This window comes from Bos taurus, chromosome 7, assembly GCF_002263795.3.
Source record: "Bos taurus isolate L1 Dominette 01449 registration number 42190680 breed Hereford chromosome 7, ARS-UCD2.0, whole genome shotgun sequence".
Classification (NCBI taxonomy): Eukaryota; Metazoa; Chordata; class Mammalia; order Artiodactyla; family Bovidae; genus Bos; species Bos taurus.
The window spans coordinates 73,887,677-73,905,078 of record NC_037334.1 but is presented as its reverse complement, the minus strand read 5'-3'; the positions used below and the strand labels follow the sequence as shown (position 1 = coordinate 73,905,078).

Genomic DNA, 17,402 nt, shown 5'->3' with positions numbered 1-17,402 from the left:
TTTTGATGCAGACCATGTCCTGAAATGTATCTCGTCCTACATCACAGTGACCTGTATGAGGCTTGCAATATGCACTTATTGAAAGCTTTATATTGAATTGCAGTAGATGCTTAATCAAAACTTTTTGATGGGGCACTTATTTTCAGATCCATAAAAATTACAAATAACAGAAAAAAAAAAAAAACCTATGAGGCAAATTTGCATAGCAGGGAGATAGATGGAAGATAAACAACCTGATTTAAGATGCAAATGGATAGTGAATTATTTATATCATATTCTTGTCACAGAACTGTTCATTTAAAATGTGTTTACTATGAGGATTAGATGAATTTAAGTGCTTAGCTGAGATAAATATTAGGATTAGACTATTCAAAAATCTCATCAAGTACTGGAAAGGATGAAAAAAAAAAAAAGCCTATTATACTTTAGTCAGACTGGAAAGACTTCTTGAACCAGGTAGAATCTTTAATTAGTGACTCTTCAGTATGTTGAGCTGAAAAAGGTATTCTAGGAATATGGCACTATTTTAGAAACTACTCAAGGAGGAAATAGGACAGATGTGTCAAGATATCTATATGGAGACATGGCAGAGTTTGCTGCTAAGTCGCTTCAGTCATATCCGACTCTGTGCGACCCCAGAGATGGCAGCCCACCAGGCTCCCCCATCCCTGGGATTCTCCAGGCAAGAACACTGGAGTGGGTTGCCATTTCCTTCTCCAATGCATGAAAGTGAAAAGTGAAAGGGAAGTCGCTCAGTCGTGTCTGACTCCTAGTGACCCCATGGACTGCAGCCTACCAGGCTCCTCTGCCCATAGGATTTTCCATGCAAGAGTACTGGAGTGGGGTGCCATTGCCTTCTCCGATGGCAGAGTTTAGGAGAATCTAAATGGTAGATGGTAATCAATAATATCATACCATAATAAACAGAGAGGAGTGATAGAATTAAGACATGTCAGGAGAAGCAACTAAAATTGGAAGAACTTCAGATGTGACTTAAAAATCTCCATTCTTGGTCCAGTGACATTTTTTTTCTTTTTTTTATGGACAGAGCCCTCAGTAGTGATTAATGAGTCCTCATGTTCATTTCACTAAGGATTTTTGAAACATCTACAAAACAATGTATTGATTTATATCACAAAAATACTATATTAAGATAGAACTACATATTTATTTATGTTACACATGTTTATTTAACAATCTTTTTAGGGATTTAAATATTTTAAGAGAAATCATGTTTAATTTTCAAAAGGTATCAACGTTTGTATCTTCATACATATCACATACAGTGATTTAAATAATATACTGTTCCACTTGAGAGTAGTCCTCTGTTAATACTTAGCTCTATAATTTTCTTTATGTACGTGAATTTCCCAAATATGGGATGATAATACCACATTCCCACAAAGCAGAACAATGTAGTAATTAACTTCATAAATGACAATCATTGTTCTTAAGCCAAGTAGACTATGAGCCTCCTGCTCTTTGTTTTATGATATTTCATATCTGTGCTAAAGAAAATTACTAAAAATCCAATAACTCCTCAGTATTACTTCAGTCACTCATTGTAAAAGAAACTGAGGTAGAGAAACATTGAATATTAAGTCTTGACAGGTCTAGGATTTGAACCTGTGTAATCTGGAGTAAGAGTGTTTGCTTTTCCATTTTGTTTCAAAAACAATAATAAGGGAAAACTTAAAAAAAAAAAAACCCAAATAGAGAAAAATAAAATCACAACTGGATTTTGTAATTGGTATCTAACCTCAGACCAAGTATTAATAGAGTACTTCTACCACTTTTCGGATACAGTGGAAAGAATGAGCCAGTAGAGACAAAATATAAGAAACTCTGGTTTTCTGTTCTTCCACACCCAGAGAGAAAAAGGGGCAACTCTGTCTGGGTCTAGAACTTTTCAGATTCTTGGAGATCCCTTCTTTCAAGCAGAATTCTGAAAGCAGTGAATAACACTGGAAAGTGACTAGAAATAGAATGAAATAAATGTAGAATCCATCAACTTAACTCTGTTGCTACATATTTTAAAATTTGTCTCATTGCAATTAAAATGAAGTCAAGATCAAAGAAAGAAGGCATCTTCAAATTTGACAGATCTTAAAGCATGAAGAGGAAGATAATGTATTCCAGATTTAACTTCCAAATCCTAAAACACCGTGAGGGTCAGTAGAAAGAGTAATGCTTGGGTGGCTGTTCCATGTTTGCCATTAACTGTGTGACCTTTGGCAACTCAGTGAGCATTAAAATTATATAGCAGAGCTATCGGTGTAGGTCATTCTTTCTTTCTTCTACATGTTAAACAAAAATCCATAGTGACAAGGCATAGAGATAGTAGTTTTTGACATAATCCCCAATGACCACATCATTTGGCTAAATGTAATTTGACCTTCGTTAGAGACAAAAAGCATTGCTACTAGTCAGAATAATACTGAGACTTTAAAAAGGGGATGGAAGCTAAAAATAAAGGCATTGAGTTAGACAGGAAACAAGACTGAAATGAAAACTAATTTTTTTATGTGTCTGGAAGGTGAGAAATAGATGTTTAAATTGAATGCAGGAAGACATGAGGGGCCAAGAGAATGATAGCAAGAGGAAGGTAGGGTAGCTAGGTTTGTAAAGGATTATGCTAACTGTTACCCCACTCCAGTACTCTTGCCTGGAAAATCCCACGGACGGAGGAGCCTGGTAGGCTGCAGTCCATGGGGTAGCTAAGAGTTGGACACAACTGAGCGACTTCACTTTCACTTTTGATTTTCATGCATTGGAGAAGGAAATGGCAACCCACTCCAGTGTTCTTGCCTGGAGAATCCCAGGGACGGGATGGTGGGCTGCCGTCTTTGGGGTCACACAGAGTTGGACACGACTGAAGCAACTTAGCAGCAGCAGCATGGTAACCATTCTGAGGAATTCAGAGGACTTAAAAATATGATACTGTCTCTGGAGCATGGTTCCCTATATTTTTAATTTGAGGGGGTGGTTACAGAGACAGGTTCTTTGGCTTTGAAAATAATATAATATGTGAGATTTTTCAATAACAACTTAGATTGTCAGCCTGTAGTATAAAGAATGGTTTGCAGTGCAGTTACTCTTTCAAAATGAAACATCATGCTACAGGGCCTCAATTAAGACATATTTGAATATTGCCAGATGCTATTAGCTGATTTGATGGGAGTGGGAGGAGCCCAGCAGCAGAGCACTGGTGTCACCACATGGGGGGGCCTTATTACACCTAATTCATAGCTGGTAAAATGGAGGCTTATAAAGGCTGACCTGACAATTGTGAAACAGCTGGTCTCTGGTAGAGATGGGATCCCAGTGATGGCTGACACCAGTGTCCATCTTGTTAGCCTCACCAAAGTTTTAGGCACAGAAGTCTTGAGCTACTCCTTCATGCCGTTTCTTTATGTCTCTACTCCACACTCCAAAAACCATCTCTTAATTTCTTTAAAGTGAGTATCATGCAAAACATGATCACACTGCTCACAACTAAAATTTACATAAAGGGAAGGCAGTGTTGGGGAGTGAGACAGAGAAGAGGGATCAGAGAAGAGACAAACAGAAAGTGAAGTTTGTCTCTTTTAAGACAAACAAGTCCAACCAACCACTGACCTGATGCCATGGCTTAGAATGCAGCATTTTTATTGTAAAAGTCCACATATTAGGCAGTTCCCATTGTGAAAAGGTTTTCATATACATAGACCGGGAGCAGCTGATAATTAAGAATCAGATTATATATAATATATATTTATTTTGCCAATACTATGCACACATTGGAAAGCTATCTTTTTTTCTTGAATGTCCCCATTAACGGAATACATTTCAAGTTGACAATAACATGTTTTCTTGTCACTGAAAATTTGCCAACAACTCTCCCAAAGAGTCAACATTTAATATGTTAACAATTCAAAACAAGAAAATAATTAATTCTATTTACACCTGTTTGAGGTTATATACTACAGCACTGATACAGTAAAGGTTTGTAAATTTGGCAGCTATATGTATTTCAAGATTCATCCAGATGACCTGATGATGACTTTACATGGTTTTCTATTAACAATGACACTTTCTCTTCTTTTCTACTCATTGTAGATTATCTGTAGCTATGATTGAATTCTGACTTAAAAGAAATGATTGCCAAAAGGCAGAACTGGTGAAGGACGCAATTTTAGAAAAATAGGAATTCAGGATGAGTACATGAAAACGGAGCTCAACTCATCAAGTCTTAAGCCTGGGATAGCCACTTCGTGTGAGTACAGTCTGGTCAAATGGGGACACAGTCATAGGCTCGACTGCCTTCTAAGTCTTTCAGGTTTCTTTAATCTTGTAAATGTAAACTTCAGTACATTTTGCTTTCCCCAGAACAAAGGATACTGCATTTGAACACCAGTCAGGTATAACTCCTGTTGTTCCTGTCTATGTCCTCGGTGAAAAAGTGGGGGGTCAGGACTGACTCACCCCCAGACCTGGAACCATACTACACAGATTCTAATTATGCCCTGGTAGACTCATTTCTGTACAGAAATATAGGATGTAAATATTGTTCTAAAAGGAATATGGTCTTTGCCTAAAGTAAATGTGTAATAATGAACAAAATAGTCAAAGTTCTTTGGATCCTTCTGTTTACTTCTACAAGATCAAATAGCACTGGACAACGCCTGTGTGAAAAGGTGAATCACTGGTTCCAGACCAGTTCAGAGAGCTTTATCAGAGGCATCTAAAGCCAGTTCACTACAAACCACATTCACTGGCACCAACTGTGTGCCGAGCACTCTACATGGTGCTGAGGACCCAAAGAAGAGATGACAAAGATTCTGCCCACAAGGCACTCACAGTCACGGGAAGCAGATCTTGAGCGTAAGTTCTGTGATGACCTATATCCTAAAAAGAAGAAAAAGTAGCAAGCACATACATTTATTTACTTTATACTCTATGAAATTGGGCATATTTCGAGGTGGCAAATGTCAATTATCCAGTCTGTATTTACTTAGTGTTGTAATACGTCTTACAAGGAAAAAAAAAAAACAAAACAAAACAAGATGTTTGAATCTTCATGCGTGAGGGAGAAGATTCCTCTCTCCTGTTCCAAACCCAAACCCATATAATTACATTCATGATTCATTTAGAGCCCAAAGACACAGAATAAAAGACAATATGATGTTAACGTCAGTCCACTTGTTTCAGCTCTAGAGATGCATGCATTAAACTTGAAGCATTCTATGTTACTGAAATATTTACATCATTGTACATGTGATGTGGAGGAAGTTTCCTTCATATCTTGGAAGGGAGATATAATAGATTTCTAGTCTAGGTTCCTATATTTAAAGCAGGTTGTGATTTTTCTCAAATTAGGGAGATATCCTTTGGGAATCAAATTTACCACAACTTGATCCCAGAACAGAGGGTACACTTTTGGGTCTTTTGCATCTAATTGTATTTTGAATTCAGGAAGGATAACACCATTGTAAATAATATTGGCTTTCACAATTGCAATTGTTGTAGCTGAAAGAAAAGCTTGTTTTGTTTCAATGTTCTTGCTCTAATTTCACTTTGCCTTGCAGGTTTTGAGACACAGCAAACATTACACTTCAAATTACACTTAGCATAGGAGAGTTGGGTGCAAACAATATGACATGAATACAATTTACCAGGCTGGAACACGGAAACAAATTCAAAGTATGGTAAACTACACAGGGGATTATGTAAGTAGACTTAGAAAGGACATCTTCTCTTCATGAGATTTAGTGAGTAAGACCCACATCAGTAACACCCATACCTCTTCACAGGTAAAGGTAGGAGACCCAATAAACCAGATTGAACAAGCAGAAAGCAGTGGGGAAGAAGATCCGCGCATAGGAGTCCATCTTGGCAATACGGATGTGTATCCTCCCGTGTCTCCAAGCCCCTGTTCGGCAATCTTCAAAACAGCAGAAAAAACTGGCACAGTCCTTGCCATCCAGACACTCATACCCGTATTCTTCATCTCTCTCTTGAAGGTGTGTGGCATTGTTCATTTGAATGGTTGCTGATCGTGGGCGGATGTCAATTGTAGGGGCCTGAGATGGAGTAGGGAAGGAGCGGGATAAGAGTTAGTTTTACCTGATAAATCCCAGACCATGTCTCCACAATGTCCCCAGTGTGCGAATGATGAATCTGAAAATGAGTACTCAGGGAATTGCTATGACATCATGATCTACAATGGTGAAATTGAACTTAGAAGGATAGCAGTTGCAGATTTCAAATTTTGAGCTTAAGCAGTGCAGCTGAAAATAATACCACCAAGCTAATAAGCTATAGCAAGAAGATTGAACACCAAAAGAACTCAAAGTTTGAAGATTTAAATCAAACAACTACATGGAATCTTATTCTAGTAACTATTAGATGTGAGGTTGGTTACATGAAGGCATTTAATGGTGTTGCATGTGAGTAGGATAGAGAAATAAAAATGAGTCAATTGTGAAATCAAATTTTGTGTACATGCTTATCTATATAGGCAAATAGTAAATCCCGTTACACTGAGCAAATGTGTTAAACGCTTTTAACAGAAAATGTTAAGCTGTGTATAAATACAGAAGCTTCCTGAGTTTATACCACAATGGTGGGGTTTATACTTTAAAGTAATATAGTACTTTGCCTAACATCACCCTTTAGAAGCTTCAGAATGTCAGCAATATTAAACTACATGTGAGTGAAATTTTTTAAATGTTACTAGCTGTCAAACTCTCTTGAGGATTTGAGAAGAAACTAGTACCAATTAATTAAATGTTAATCTAATCTTTGCTGCTGCACCAATTATAAAATTGCTAGAAAATTCAATTTATTTAATGTTAATTTGGTAAGTTAGTTTTAGGAATGATATATATATGAACTCTATTGTCTCTGAATCAGCTATCAGAAAGTTTAGCTGAGAATAGAAATCTCATTGAATATTGTATGATAGAGCCAAAAGGCCCCTGGATAACCCTGGAAGGAAGGGATGGGTGTTTTAATCTAAAGCATTTCAAAGACAGTATCATTTTTATAGAGCCAAAAGGTAGAGTTCAGGCCAATGGAAATTTTTATATGTACTTATTGAAAAACAATCCTTTTTTGAATTAGGACTTACAGAGTTAAATTTTAGGACATAAATGGAACTTGGTAGGTACAACCAGTGAAACTGGATTCCATTTTTATCTGCATAGAGAGGGTAAGTCTTGGCTTTGATGTTTAATGAGGCCCACTTCACTAATAACATCTCATAGAGCTTAGAGATTTTTAGTCTCATGTTAGGTCAAAACCTCTGAATTAATGTAGGGTTGCTGAATCAACTCTAAAACTCTAAAGAACTTTCTCCATCTTAAATGTGTTATCTCTAGTAGAATGCTTAAAAGTCTATTCATAAAAAATAAATAAAACACCATGTAAGCATTAATAGTTAGATCCAGCAGTTGCATGCAGTGAATTTCCATTCCAAAAACATTATACCTTGAAGGAAAACATCCGAAGAAGCTTTGGGTTTGTAGACAGAAAAGAGAATCGCATTTTTTTAATTAAAAGAAGGGAAAAAAGGAAAAAAAAAAGAGAGACAAAATAAGATAAATTAAAAATACATTTTGAAAACATAGCAAGTGAAATGAACTGAAATTATAAACACAGAAGGACAGTTCTGAGCTTAGAATAAAGTATATGCCTAATTTGGAAAATGAAATTTTGGTGATTCCTAGTGAAATCTTTGATAAATTAATCTATAATGATCTAACTGCAATATTCAGTGCTGCCCACTTATAAGGAAGCTTTGTTGCCTATTTTCCCTGTATAGAAATGCTGATTTTATTTTCTGATTATCATTAAGGAGGCCTTAACTAGGAGAGTCTTGACATAATGAACCCAAGAACATATTAAATGGGAAAGTGAAATTTTAGCTTCTCAGTCACAACTTGGACTCTAGCTCATTCTGATAAATCATCTAATCGGCTTAAAAGGGAAATGTGCACAGAGTTCTTGGGTACTTTCACTTTTGCAGTTTCTTCAATTCCCTTTCTCCTCTGTCACCTTTTCTTTCTGCCATCCTCAGGACCAGGACCCTGGTCTAAGGAATCCAAGTGCTTCTGTCTCTGCAACAAAATCCACTCTGCAATAGAAAGGGCCAAAGGGCTTTGTCCACTGTCAGTCCTCACTGCCTTATTACTACTGGCAGGAAATTTGAGGGGAAAATGAAATGGCAAGTGAAGAAAGGGGGGAAAATAAAAAACAACACGACAAGGAAAATAAACTAAGGATAGAAAAGATGCAAAGGTAAAGAGAGGCCATACAGAAAAAGAAGGGGCTGCAGAAAGTGCAGTGATCGGGAAATTGAAGATAAGCATTTCTTTTACATTAATCATCAAGAACAATGATGCATCTTTCTTTACCTGTTATAATGTTTCACAGTCAAATAAACGTGTGCCGTTTGTCAAATTTCACCTGGGTTTCTGAAGATGCATCAGGATTCAGGCTAGAATCAGCTAGAATCAGTGGTTATAATTCAGCTCCCCAAAGTCCATGGGTCAGAAAGCTAGCCACTGTCATGGCCCTCACCAGGAAAGGCTATAAATTCAGGAGGGTGGGTAAGCTCCTTTGCCCCATTTTTGGAAAGAAATGCACCTTCACTTTCATCGGGCCTCCTGTGAACCAAACACTGGATTTAAGTGGGCAAATGCGTAGCTACGTGCTCTTTTCAGCATCCATAATACAAAACAATTATGTTAGGCTTTTATAAATGTGCTTCTTCAACTCTGTTTAAAGTTTGGTGGCAAGGTAAAGTGTTCTTACCTGTTTCCAAATCACTGAACTCAATCCAGGTTGGTAACTATATAAATCATCAACGTCAGCCATCATCATCATTTTAATACCAGGTACTATTTAATGTCTTTTATATCCATTACACTTATTTCTCACAGCAGCCTCATAAGATATATATAAAATAATACTCATTTATATACGAGAACATGATAACACAGGGAGGCTAAAAATATATATTTTGAGTATAAAACCAACAGAAGTCCTCTGGCAATGCACACACACATACACACACACACACTAAATGATTTGCAAAAAAAAGTATGGTGATCCCTGAAACTTTAAGAACCTCATGGCTTCCTATTGGAAAGCAGTGGATGAAGGACTTAAAACATCAGTAATTTTAAAACATTATAGTTAAGAGTCAGACAGCTGAAAATCAGGAAAACCTAAAATGACAGCTACTAAAAGATGAATGCAGTTTCCAGTCATGGTTATTCTCCCAGTGAAATGAAGAGAGCTACAGTCTGCCTCAGTGAATCAGGTCTCTCCTGATTAACTGATGACCATAATGAATCCTGGGAGCCTGGCCAAACTCACACATGCTGTCTTCACCTTGGGGCCCAAAGTATGGATAGCCCACAATAGGCCAAGCAAGGCCAAACCAAAACAAAGCCAGGTGATCTTTCGGCGTAAAAATGTCAAAGGGCCCAATGAGAAATGATACATACAGGGTTTTTCTTCTTTTTGTCTTTGTCCTTGCTTGGTTTCCGGTTGCTGACAAAATAATGCAGAGTGCCATACTCCACCAAAGCAGAGAAGACAAAGATGAAGCAAACAGATACAAAGAGATCCATCGCTGTGACGTAGGAGACCTTGGGGAGAGACTTCCGGGCAATGGTGCTGAGGGTAGTCATTGTCAGGACAGTGGTGATTCCTGGAGGAAGGCAGGATAAAACAGACCCTGTGACCACATCAGCACATTGGATAACTGCCTCCCTGGTGAGACTAAATGTGTTTTGTGACTTCTGAGGAGTGGCCTCAGTTCTGGGGAAGGAGGCTTGACTGGAATTCATTCACATTGTTCACAGATATGTATCGCCTGCCTACCATGTGTCATCTCCCGTATGTGCTGAGAAATGTGCTAAGAATGTGCTGACTTAGTGCTGAGAAATAAAATAGACAAGGTCTCTGCCCATATGTCCCTTATGTATGCCCATATGTATTTCAGTGAGAGACACCACCATGAATCAAGAAAACAGAGAGAAGTATAATGACAGATTATGGAATGCACCGTGCAGAGGACAGGGGCAGTGAGAACTTAGGTGGAAGGCCTGTTTGAGGAGGTGATATTTAAGGTGAAGCTTAAAAAATTAGAAAAAACCAACCTTCTGGCTATCAACGCTAAAGTAGCAAGGAGTTGGACACAACTGAGCGATGGGACAGAACTGGCTAAATTAATTAAAGGGAGGTTCTGAGGAAGGGAAACCTTATCTGGTTTTGAATTTTTAGAATACCTGGGATGGGCGGCCAAGTCACAGTGATGCTAGGTAAATAGAAGTTACCTAGTTAAGTTATGCAGAGCCTGCCCAGGAGTTTGCATTTTATTCAAAGTGTAAGGAGAAGCCCTTTAAAGGTATTAAATAGAGGAGGTACTTTGTGTGTGACTGACAGGTTCTGATGTATAAATTCTTTAGAGACGATTATATGATGAAAACAGGCATCTCAGAAATGATATAACTAATATTTACTGAAAATGTCCTTGTGCCAGGCACTATGATAAGTATTTCATGTGCATTCTCTCTTTGAATCTTTACAGCAGATATTTTCATTTTGATTTTATAGTTGAGGGAAAGGAAGCCAAAAGGCAAGCTCTGTGTCAGATAGTAAAGTAGCAGAAAGATTTGAGCACAGAAGTTAAATGGCTGATTTCAAAACCCTTCTTTTTCCCATTGTACAACAGTGCCCAAGAAAACTAGTTATCCCCAATAATTGTTTAACAACAAAGTGAAGACAAACTCTATGTATTTACAGCTGTGCTATTTATAACAAGGCAACGTGGATTCAGTACTTGAATAGGTTCTAGCTCATTATAGTAACTCAATTCACTTCAGTATTCTAGGTTTCAGTTTCTGCATCTGACTATCTTTTTGAAGACCCATCCATTTCTTATCATGCTATGATTTTAATTCAACATTTCTTATCATGACTGGATGCAACTTTTCTGTACTCCAAAAATGGTCTTCCCAAGCTTTTACCATCTATAGCCTTGTGACTTAACATTTTTGTTGGAGGCAGGGGAGAGGGACGTTTCCATTGTCTAATGCTGTATGTTAATTCTCACTATTACTAGGACCAAGATACTTCTAGGAGAGAGTCAATGCCCCTGCCTCAAAGAGCAGTCCTGGGAAACTCAGAAGGAATCAGACACGTGAAACTTGAGGAGCAGGGGAAGGAAGCCACAGAGATTAAGAACAGTATCACCATACAGGAAAAGAGAAATAGGATTTTATTCTCTCTTTACAACATGGGTACAGAATGCTCCAAAGATGGTTAAGGGGAGCCAGCCACTCTTGAAGAAAGGTTAAGCCAAGAAGGACATTGACCTTTCTCTTCCTAATTGCTCAGGTTTTTTTTCAGAGCCATTTTTGAAGAGTTTGGGTATGTTTCTAAGAACACTTAGCTTAGTATCAGGTTTGTATGATACATTGTGTGTTATGAAATTCTAGAGAAGGGGAAGATCAGTGTTGGTTAAAAGAACTACACAGAAAGAAGTGCCTTTAATAGAGGCCCTCCACAAGGAAACTTAGTCATAAAGACTGAAGCCTCTCTCGCGTTCCATCATTAGCGATTATGGAGTAATCCATCTCTCTGTCTAGTCTACATACTTTGTGATGACAGATAAAACATGGCTCTTGATGTCCACTGTAACCCCACAGTGAGTATAGAGCTAGGACTCAATATCTGTTGAAAAAATAAAACGATTGAAGAATAGTGTATACATGAAAGATCAAAGAGACTCAACCTACATATGAAAATAGGAATCCATATTGATGATTTGGGAGGATCATTTTAGTTGTACATAACAGTAGCTAACATTTAAGAATCTCTTCATTTGACCAGATACTATGTCAAGCATATGTATAATAATCCCAGAAAACCCTCAAAATGAGGTAATAAGCACTGTTATCCTTCTTCTTGCAAGTGAAAAAAAAAAAAAAAAACAGCACAGAAAGAATAAACCAGTAAGAGAGATAACCTACAAGCCTAGCAAGTCTGACTTTAAATGCAATGTTCTAAACCACATTGTTGTATTTCCTCTCTATAAATAGGTCCATAATGTGCAGGATGAAGTGCCACATTCTTAGGAGCTATTAGGGATTTAGCTATCCCAAATCCCTAATTTGGGATATGATGTGGATCTGTGAATCTTCCATGTTGTCATGATGGAAACATAAGCATGGTCTAGCTTCTCAAGTACAAACTGGGGATGGTAGTGACTTCATAAGGCGCTCATGAAGATTAAATTAAATCACGAACATAGAGTGACAATTCCTAGTAAAGTCTCAATAAATATAAGGTGTTATTATCATTTACTTTAGAGAAGAAAGATATGCTTCTCAAAGTAAAAAAGCTTCACTTAGGTTGTCTATGTATTAATTCACATAGAAGTTCTTGATTATACCTAATCACAGCTGATATTTTTGTGGGATAATTTCAAAAATTAATTAGCACTTTCTTCACTTCATTCAGGCCTCAAAGCAAAAATGACCTATGAGAAGTGAAAATTTCAGTATGCATAGCAGATATCATGCATAAGTTCACTTAAGAAAATTTGGTATGTCTGATATTATTAGGCTACATGGACATTCATCACAGGAATGTAAAGAAGAATCTCAAAAAGTTCCTTCAAGATATTTTCAGGTCTGCTTGGAGCCACAGAGAACAGTGAAGAACAGGACTCTAACTGACTTACCAACCAACAACAAGATAGCTTAATGTGTTTCATTTGTTCCATGGGGTTTTTCAGTCCAGTTTTGCTAAGCAAAGAAACTAGACTTCTCTTACTTGAGATGGATGAAAAATATCTATAAGCTTTTTTCAGTTCCTTCAGTCTTGGCATGAAGTAAGCTCTTTAGGCATGTTGCTTACCTCATAACTTGGGTGAAAAATGCCAAGAGGTATTTTCCTTGTTTAATCCATCATCCTTATACCATGATTAAACCTCCCCAGCTACCACCTGTGTACTAAACTCTACTCAAGTGTTATAACCTTCAAAATGACCTCAAATGTTGTGATCTGCACTTAGAAAGCAGTCACTCTCTTAGCCACATGCATATATTTATCTCACTCCTCAAACAACGTGGCTCTCTGCTTTGTGGCAGTAAACTTTTAGGTTCACAGGCATTCACTGTCATCTGGTTCAACTCTTGATTGTAAACACTGGAAAAGGTAATTGGACCCAATAATCTAGGTCAGTGTTCCTAAACCTAAACCTGATCACGCCTTAGAATCACCTGAGGAATTTTTTATTTTTTTATCCTAAATTCCACCCCCCACCCCCCACCCCACCGTGTGCTCTCAAGAAATTAAATAAGCATATCCTGGGGTTGGACAAAGGCAGTTGTACTTTTGAAAGCCCTCTACTGATTTAAATACACAGTTGGACTTAATAAGCAGTGATAGAGACCTGATACTGCAAAGCTAAAGTTGAGAAATTGGCTCAGCTCACCATCCCACCTCCCACAAGTGGCCCTTCAACAGGGCCCCACACCCAGAGCCAATCTAGTTCTCATCAGCCAAGGCACACATCTGCTATCTGCTGGCAGTGGCCTTGTGCGTGCCATTTAACCTCATGGCACCTCTGGTTCCTTAGTTCTAAAAATGTGATACTAACCTTTGTTTTCATTACAACTTCTGCATGCAGTTATTCTAAAAAGTAGGAAAAGCAGGAGGACCACACTGAGGATGACTGGCTTACGGTAAATGATCTATGAGCAAGAGGAGCGCCTACCTGCTATTTGTTCTGTCCCTCTTCCTCAGCCTACTCTCCTTCCTTTCTTCTCCCACTAGGGTCTCTTGCCGGTGAGCACTCATTGATCAAGTGGTGGAAATGAGCTAGTACTAAAGCCTTAAGAGGGTTTTTTAACCAGCAGGAATCTAGACTTCAAGAGAAGAGATTGATTTGAAATCTTTCCCTAAAGATATTTTTGGGATTGGTGGACTGGAACGCATCAGTGTGCTTGTTCCATCCACTCATATGTGCATATATTACTTGAGTAATCATAGAGGTACCTGCCGTGGACCAGGCACTGTGCTGGGAGTGAAGAAGACATTGATTGATACCCTGATGTGACAGACACAGAAAGCGAGTAAGTAATGTGGTACATTCTACTCAGGATGACAATCGTCCTAAAAAGTAGCAACATATTTTGGGTCTGTCTTAGCATGTAGCATTAGACAAGATATTATAATTGTTAAATACAGCCTGTAACATAAAGTACCGCCTATAACAGAAAAAATCAAAATAACCTTATTTTGAAACAGATGGGAGACTAAATTTGGTTTGGAGAAGAATAAATATGCAAATGATGTCCTTTTTTCCCAGTAATCATTGCTGCTCTCAGTTTTAATAACCTGGTACAGATCACTTTGTTAGAAAATGACTGTAATTGCTCGTATTTCTGAGGCCCTACTGTGTTTTGTGCTCTTTGCATGGAGTGCCTGATTTAACCTGATACAAACCCCAACAGTTAGGTACAGGAAATGATATTCCACACGTGAATGCCGTTTGTAGTAAAATGTGGTTTGTAGAGACTAAAGGACGTATCTAAGGCCATACTGTGTATGAGGGTTGAAATCCATTTGTTGGATTTCAAAATCCAAGCTCTTAACTATTACATGATACTGCCTCTAGCCAAAGAGTGAACAGGAATTGTGGTTCTAGTTGTCACACAGATGATTAAAGAGGATAGCAGCCTTATAATTCATTTTTCAATAGCTTTAGTTAAATCTTTAGGAAATATTATGTAGTGTGAGAATTCTATTCATGGACCTAGCCTCCAGTGTTCCTGTGAGTCTGTGGCTTTGTAATAATCTTTGAGTCCTCTTCCTTATGTGAGGAAAATGATGTGAAACTCCAAGACAGGTATCACCAGACAAGAGATTAAGCAAACTCCAAATAATCCTTCATAGGTAATCATATTTTCTCAAAATAATCTTTCCAACAGCTCTTCTGTATAGAGCCAGTTATGTATACGTATATCTTCAAATGTCATCATCATAATTATGCATGTTGAAATTAATCAGTAGCCAGTGGTATGCTAGTACATGTGTAATAATTGATTCCCTAGGGAAAAGGTGCCCCTGATTTTTTGTGTTTATCTGTTTCCATGGTGTTAATATTTGTACCTGGGTTGATTTCAAGCTACCAAACTGGCATCACTGAAAACAATATTGGAAAAGGATAACTACAACCAACTCTTATGGGTATACAACTGCCCAGAGACCAAAACAAACAAACAAAAAATTTCCTAAAAAGAAGTTTTTAAAAAATTTTTTATCCCCAGTTACTTTATTTAAAAGATTACCTGGATAAAATCCAGGTCTAGTTGGGAAGATCCCTTGGAGAAGGGAATAGCAACCCACTCCAGTATTCTTGCCTGGAGAAACCCATGAACAGAGGAGCCTGGCAGGTTACAGTCCATGGGGTCACAAAGAGTTGGACATCACTGAGCAACTAACACTTTCAAAGCAAGGAGAGAATTTAGCAAAACACAACTAAGAAGCTTTAAACACTGTTTTAATATGCTAGTTTTAAATAAATGGCATTTCTATGTTATTACTAACTGAATTAAAAGCAAATCAACTTAGAAGGGGGAATAAAGATTAGTGTTGTTCAGTACTTACCTTGGGACAGTACAACACAAGAAACTGTCTCTCACCTAAAGAAGTTCTGGCTGGAACAGCATCCTTATTGATCCAGAAAGACACCCAAGATAGGACAACAATGAGTGTACAGGGGATGTAGGTCTGGATGGTGAAGTAGCCCATTCTTCTGCTCAGGTCAAAATAGACAGTCATGACCACATAATCCCCTGGAACAGAGCAAAGGTGGACCATGAAAACCCTTCACAAAACTGGAAAGCGTCTCAGATAAGCACGCATATCACTCTTAGCTGCACTTGAAAGTTTTAATCCACCTGCATTAAGAACAAAAAACAACAAAAAGCAAAACCCAGCCTGTATTCACTGCTATATTTTAAATGGATAACCAACACGGTCCTACTGTAAAGCACTGGAACTTTGCTCAGTCTTCTGTGGCAGCCTGGAAGGGAGGGAGGTTTGGGGAAGAATAGATGCATGCATATATGTGACTGAGTCCCTTCCCTGTTCACCTGAAACTATCACAGCATTGTTAATCGGCTGTACCCCAGTACAAAATAAAACGTTATAGAAAATACCTAACCATACTGAATTCTGATCCTTTAAGAAGCAATGTGACTGCTAGATGAAAGGAAATACCTTTGAGCATATTGCTCATATTTTCTTCTTTCAGGCGATCTTTTACTTTGCCGTCTCTGCTGACTTAATGCACACAATGTAGTTTTACATTTGGTGAAGAAGTAGGGGAATCTTTGTTTCTACCCTGTGCCTCTCTTGCCTGCAATGAATTCTAAGATTTGTTACAATTTCTTCTTGTTCTCAGGACCTTTCTCCATTACAAACCAGGGAATTATCTTTGTGCTTGACACTAATAGATGACTATTTACTCAGTTTATAACCAAATTCCTGTGCTGAGACATTTTCTCATGTTTCCATTGAATCAAGTGGTTTTCCTTTATAACAGTTGCTTCAGTTTGTAACTTCTTGTCCATCCCTGTGGTTGTTTTTGTAAAATCTGTCTCATTGTTAACTTATATCTGCATGAGTCCACAGACTGTGCTTACCCTAGCCCTTCCCTGCCCCTATCACTACACTTAGCATCCCACTGGATTCCAAACAGCCACTCAGCAACATTTGTGAGTAAATGATTAAATGAACAATGTATTTATACATTTAACTATAGAGAAAGAAACCAAAAATCAGGAAGTTGTATTTTGGGACATTTTGGTTATAAAGAAATGTATATAAATATTCCAGAGAGTAGAGTAATTAAGGAATCCAAGAATAACTATACAGCTATGCATGAGAACAGTGTAATGTGACACAGTCTCAAGTCTCTGTAATTTGTTAAGATCATGATACATGCATTGTATTCACTTTACAGTACAAACTGTGAAGTACTTATATAGTATATACCATATTGTACCTTATAGCTCAGACTGATTTAAGACAACATCACTTTCAAACACTGTATCTGCTCTCTTAATGTGAGGCGACACATGAGACTACTTTTCAAATGTTGTGTATTCTTTCCTTATAATTTGTCCTAAAATAAATGGGCAATGAAATCCAGATCATGTGTTTTTGTTTTTTTTTTTTTTAATTACTTGACTTCATGTCTGTGTTTCTCTACTCACTTCAGTTCAGTTCAGTTCAGTCGCTCAGTCGTCTCCGACTCTTTGGGACCCCATGAATCGCAGCACACCAGGCCTCCCTGTCCATCACCAACTCCTAGAGTTCACCCAGACCCATGT

The 17,402-nt window shown here is 37.8% G+C and overlaps 1 protein-coding gene across 2 annotated transcripts in view; it reads right to left on the bottom strand.

The window, feature by feature from the left end:
- Positions 1-3,627: 3,627 nt before the first annotated feature.
- GABRG2 (gamma-aminobutyric acid type A receptor subunit gamma2) overlaps positions 3,628-17,402 on the bottom strand; it is a 129,324-nt gene continuing 115,549 nt past the window's right edge. The window contains 4 exon segments of one of the 2 annotated variants that reach the window (NM_174545.1): positions 5,787-6,062; positions 7,471-7,494; positions 9,495-9,700; positions 15,708-15,860. In NM_174545.1, coding sequence (NP_776970.1) covers positions 5,787-6,062; positions 7,471-7,494; positions 9,495-9,700; positions 15,708-15,860 — 659 coding nt within the window. 2 annotated transcript variants of the gene reach the window in all.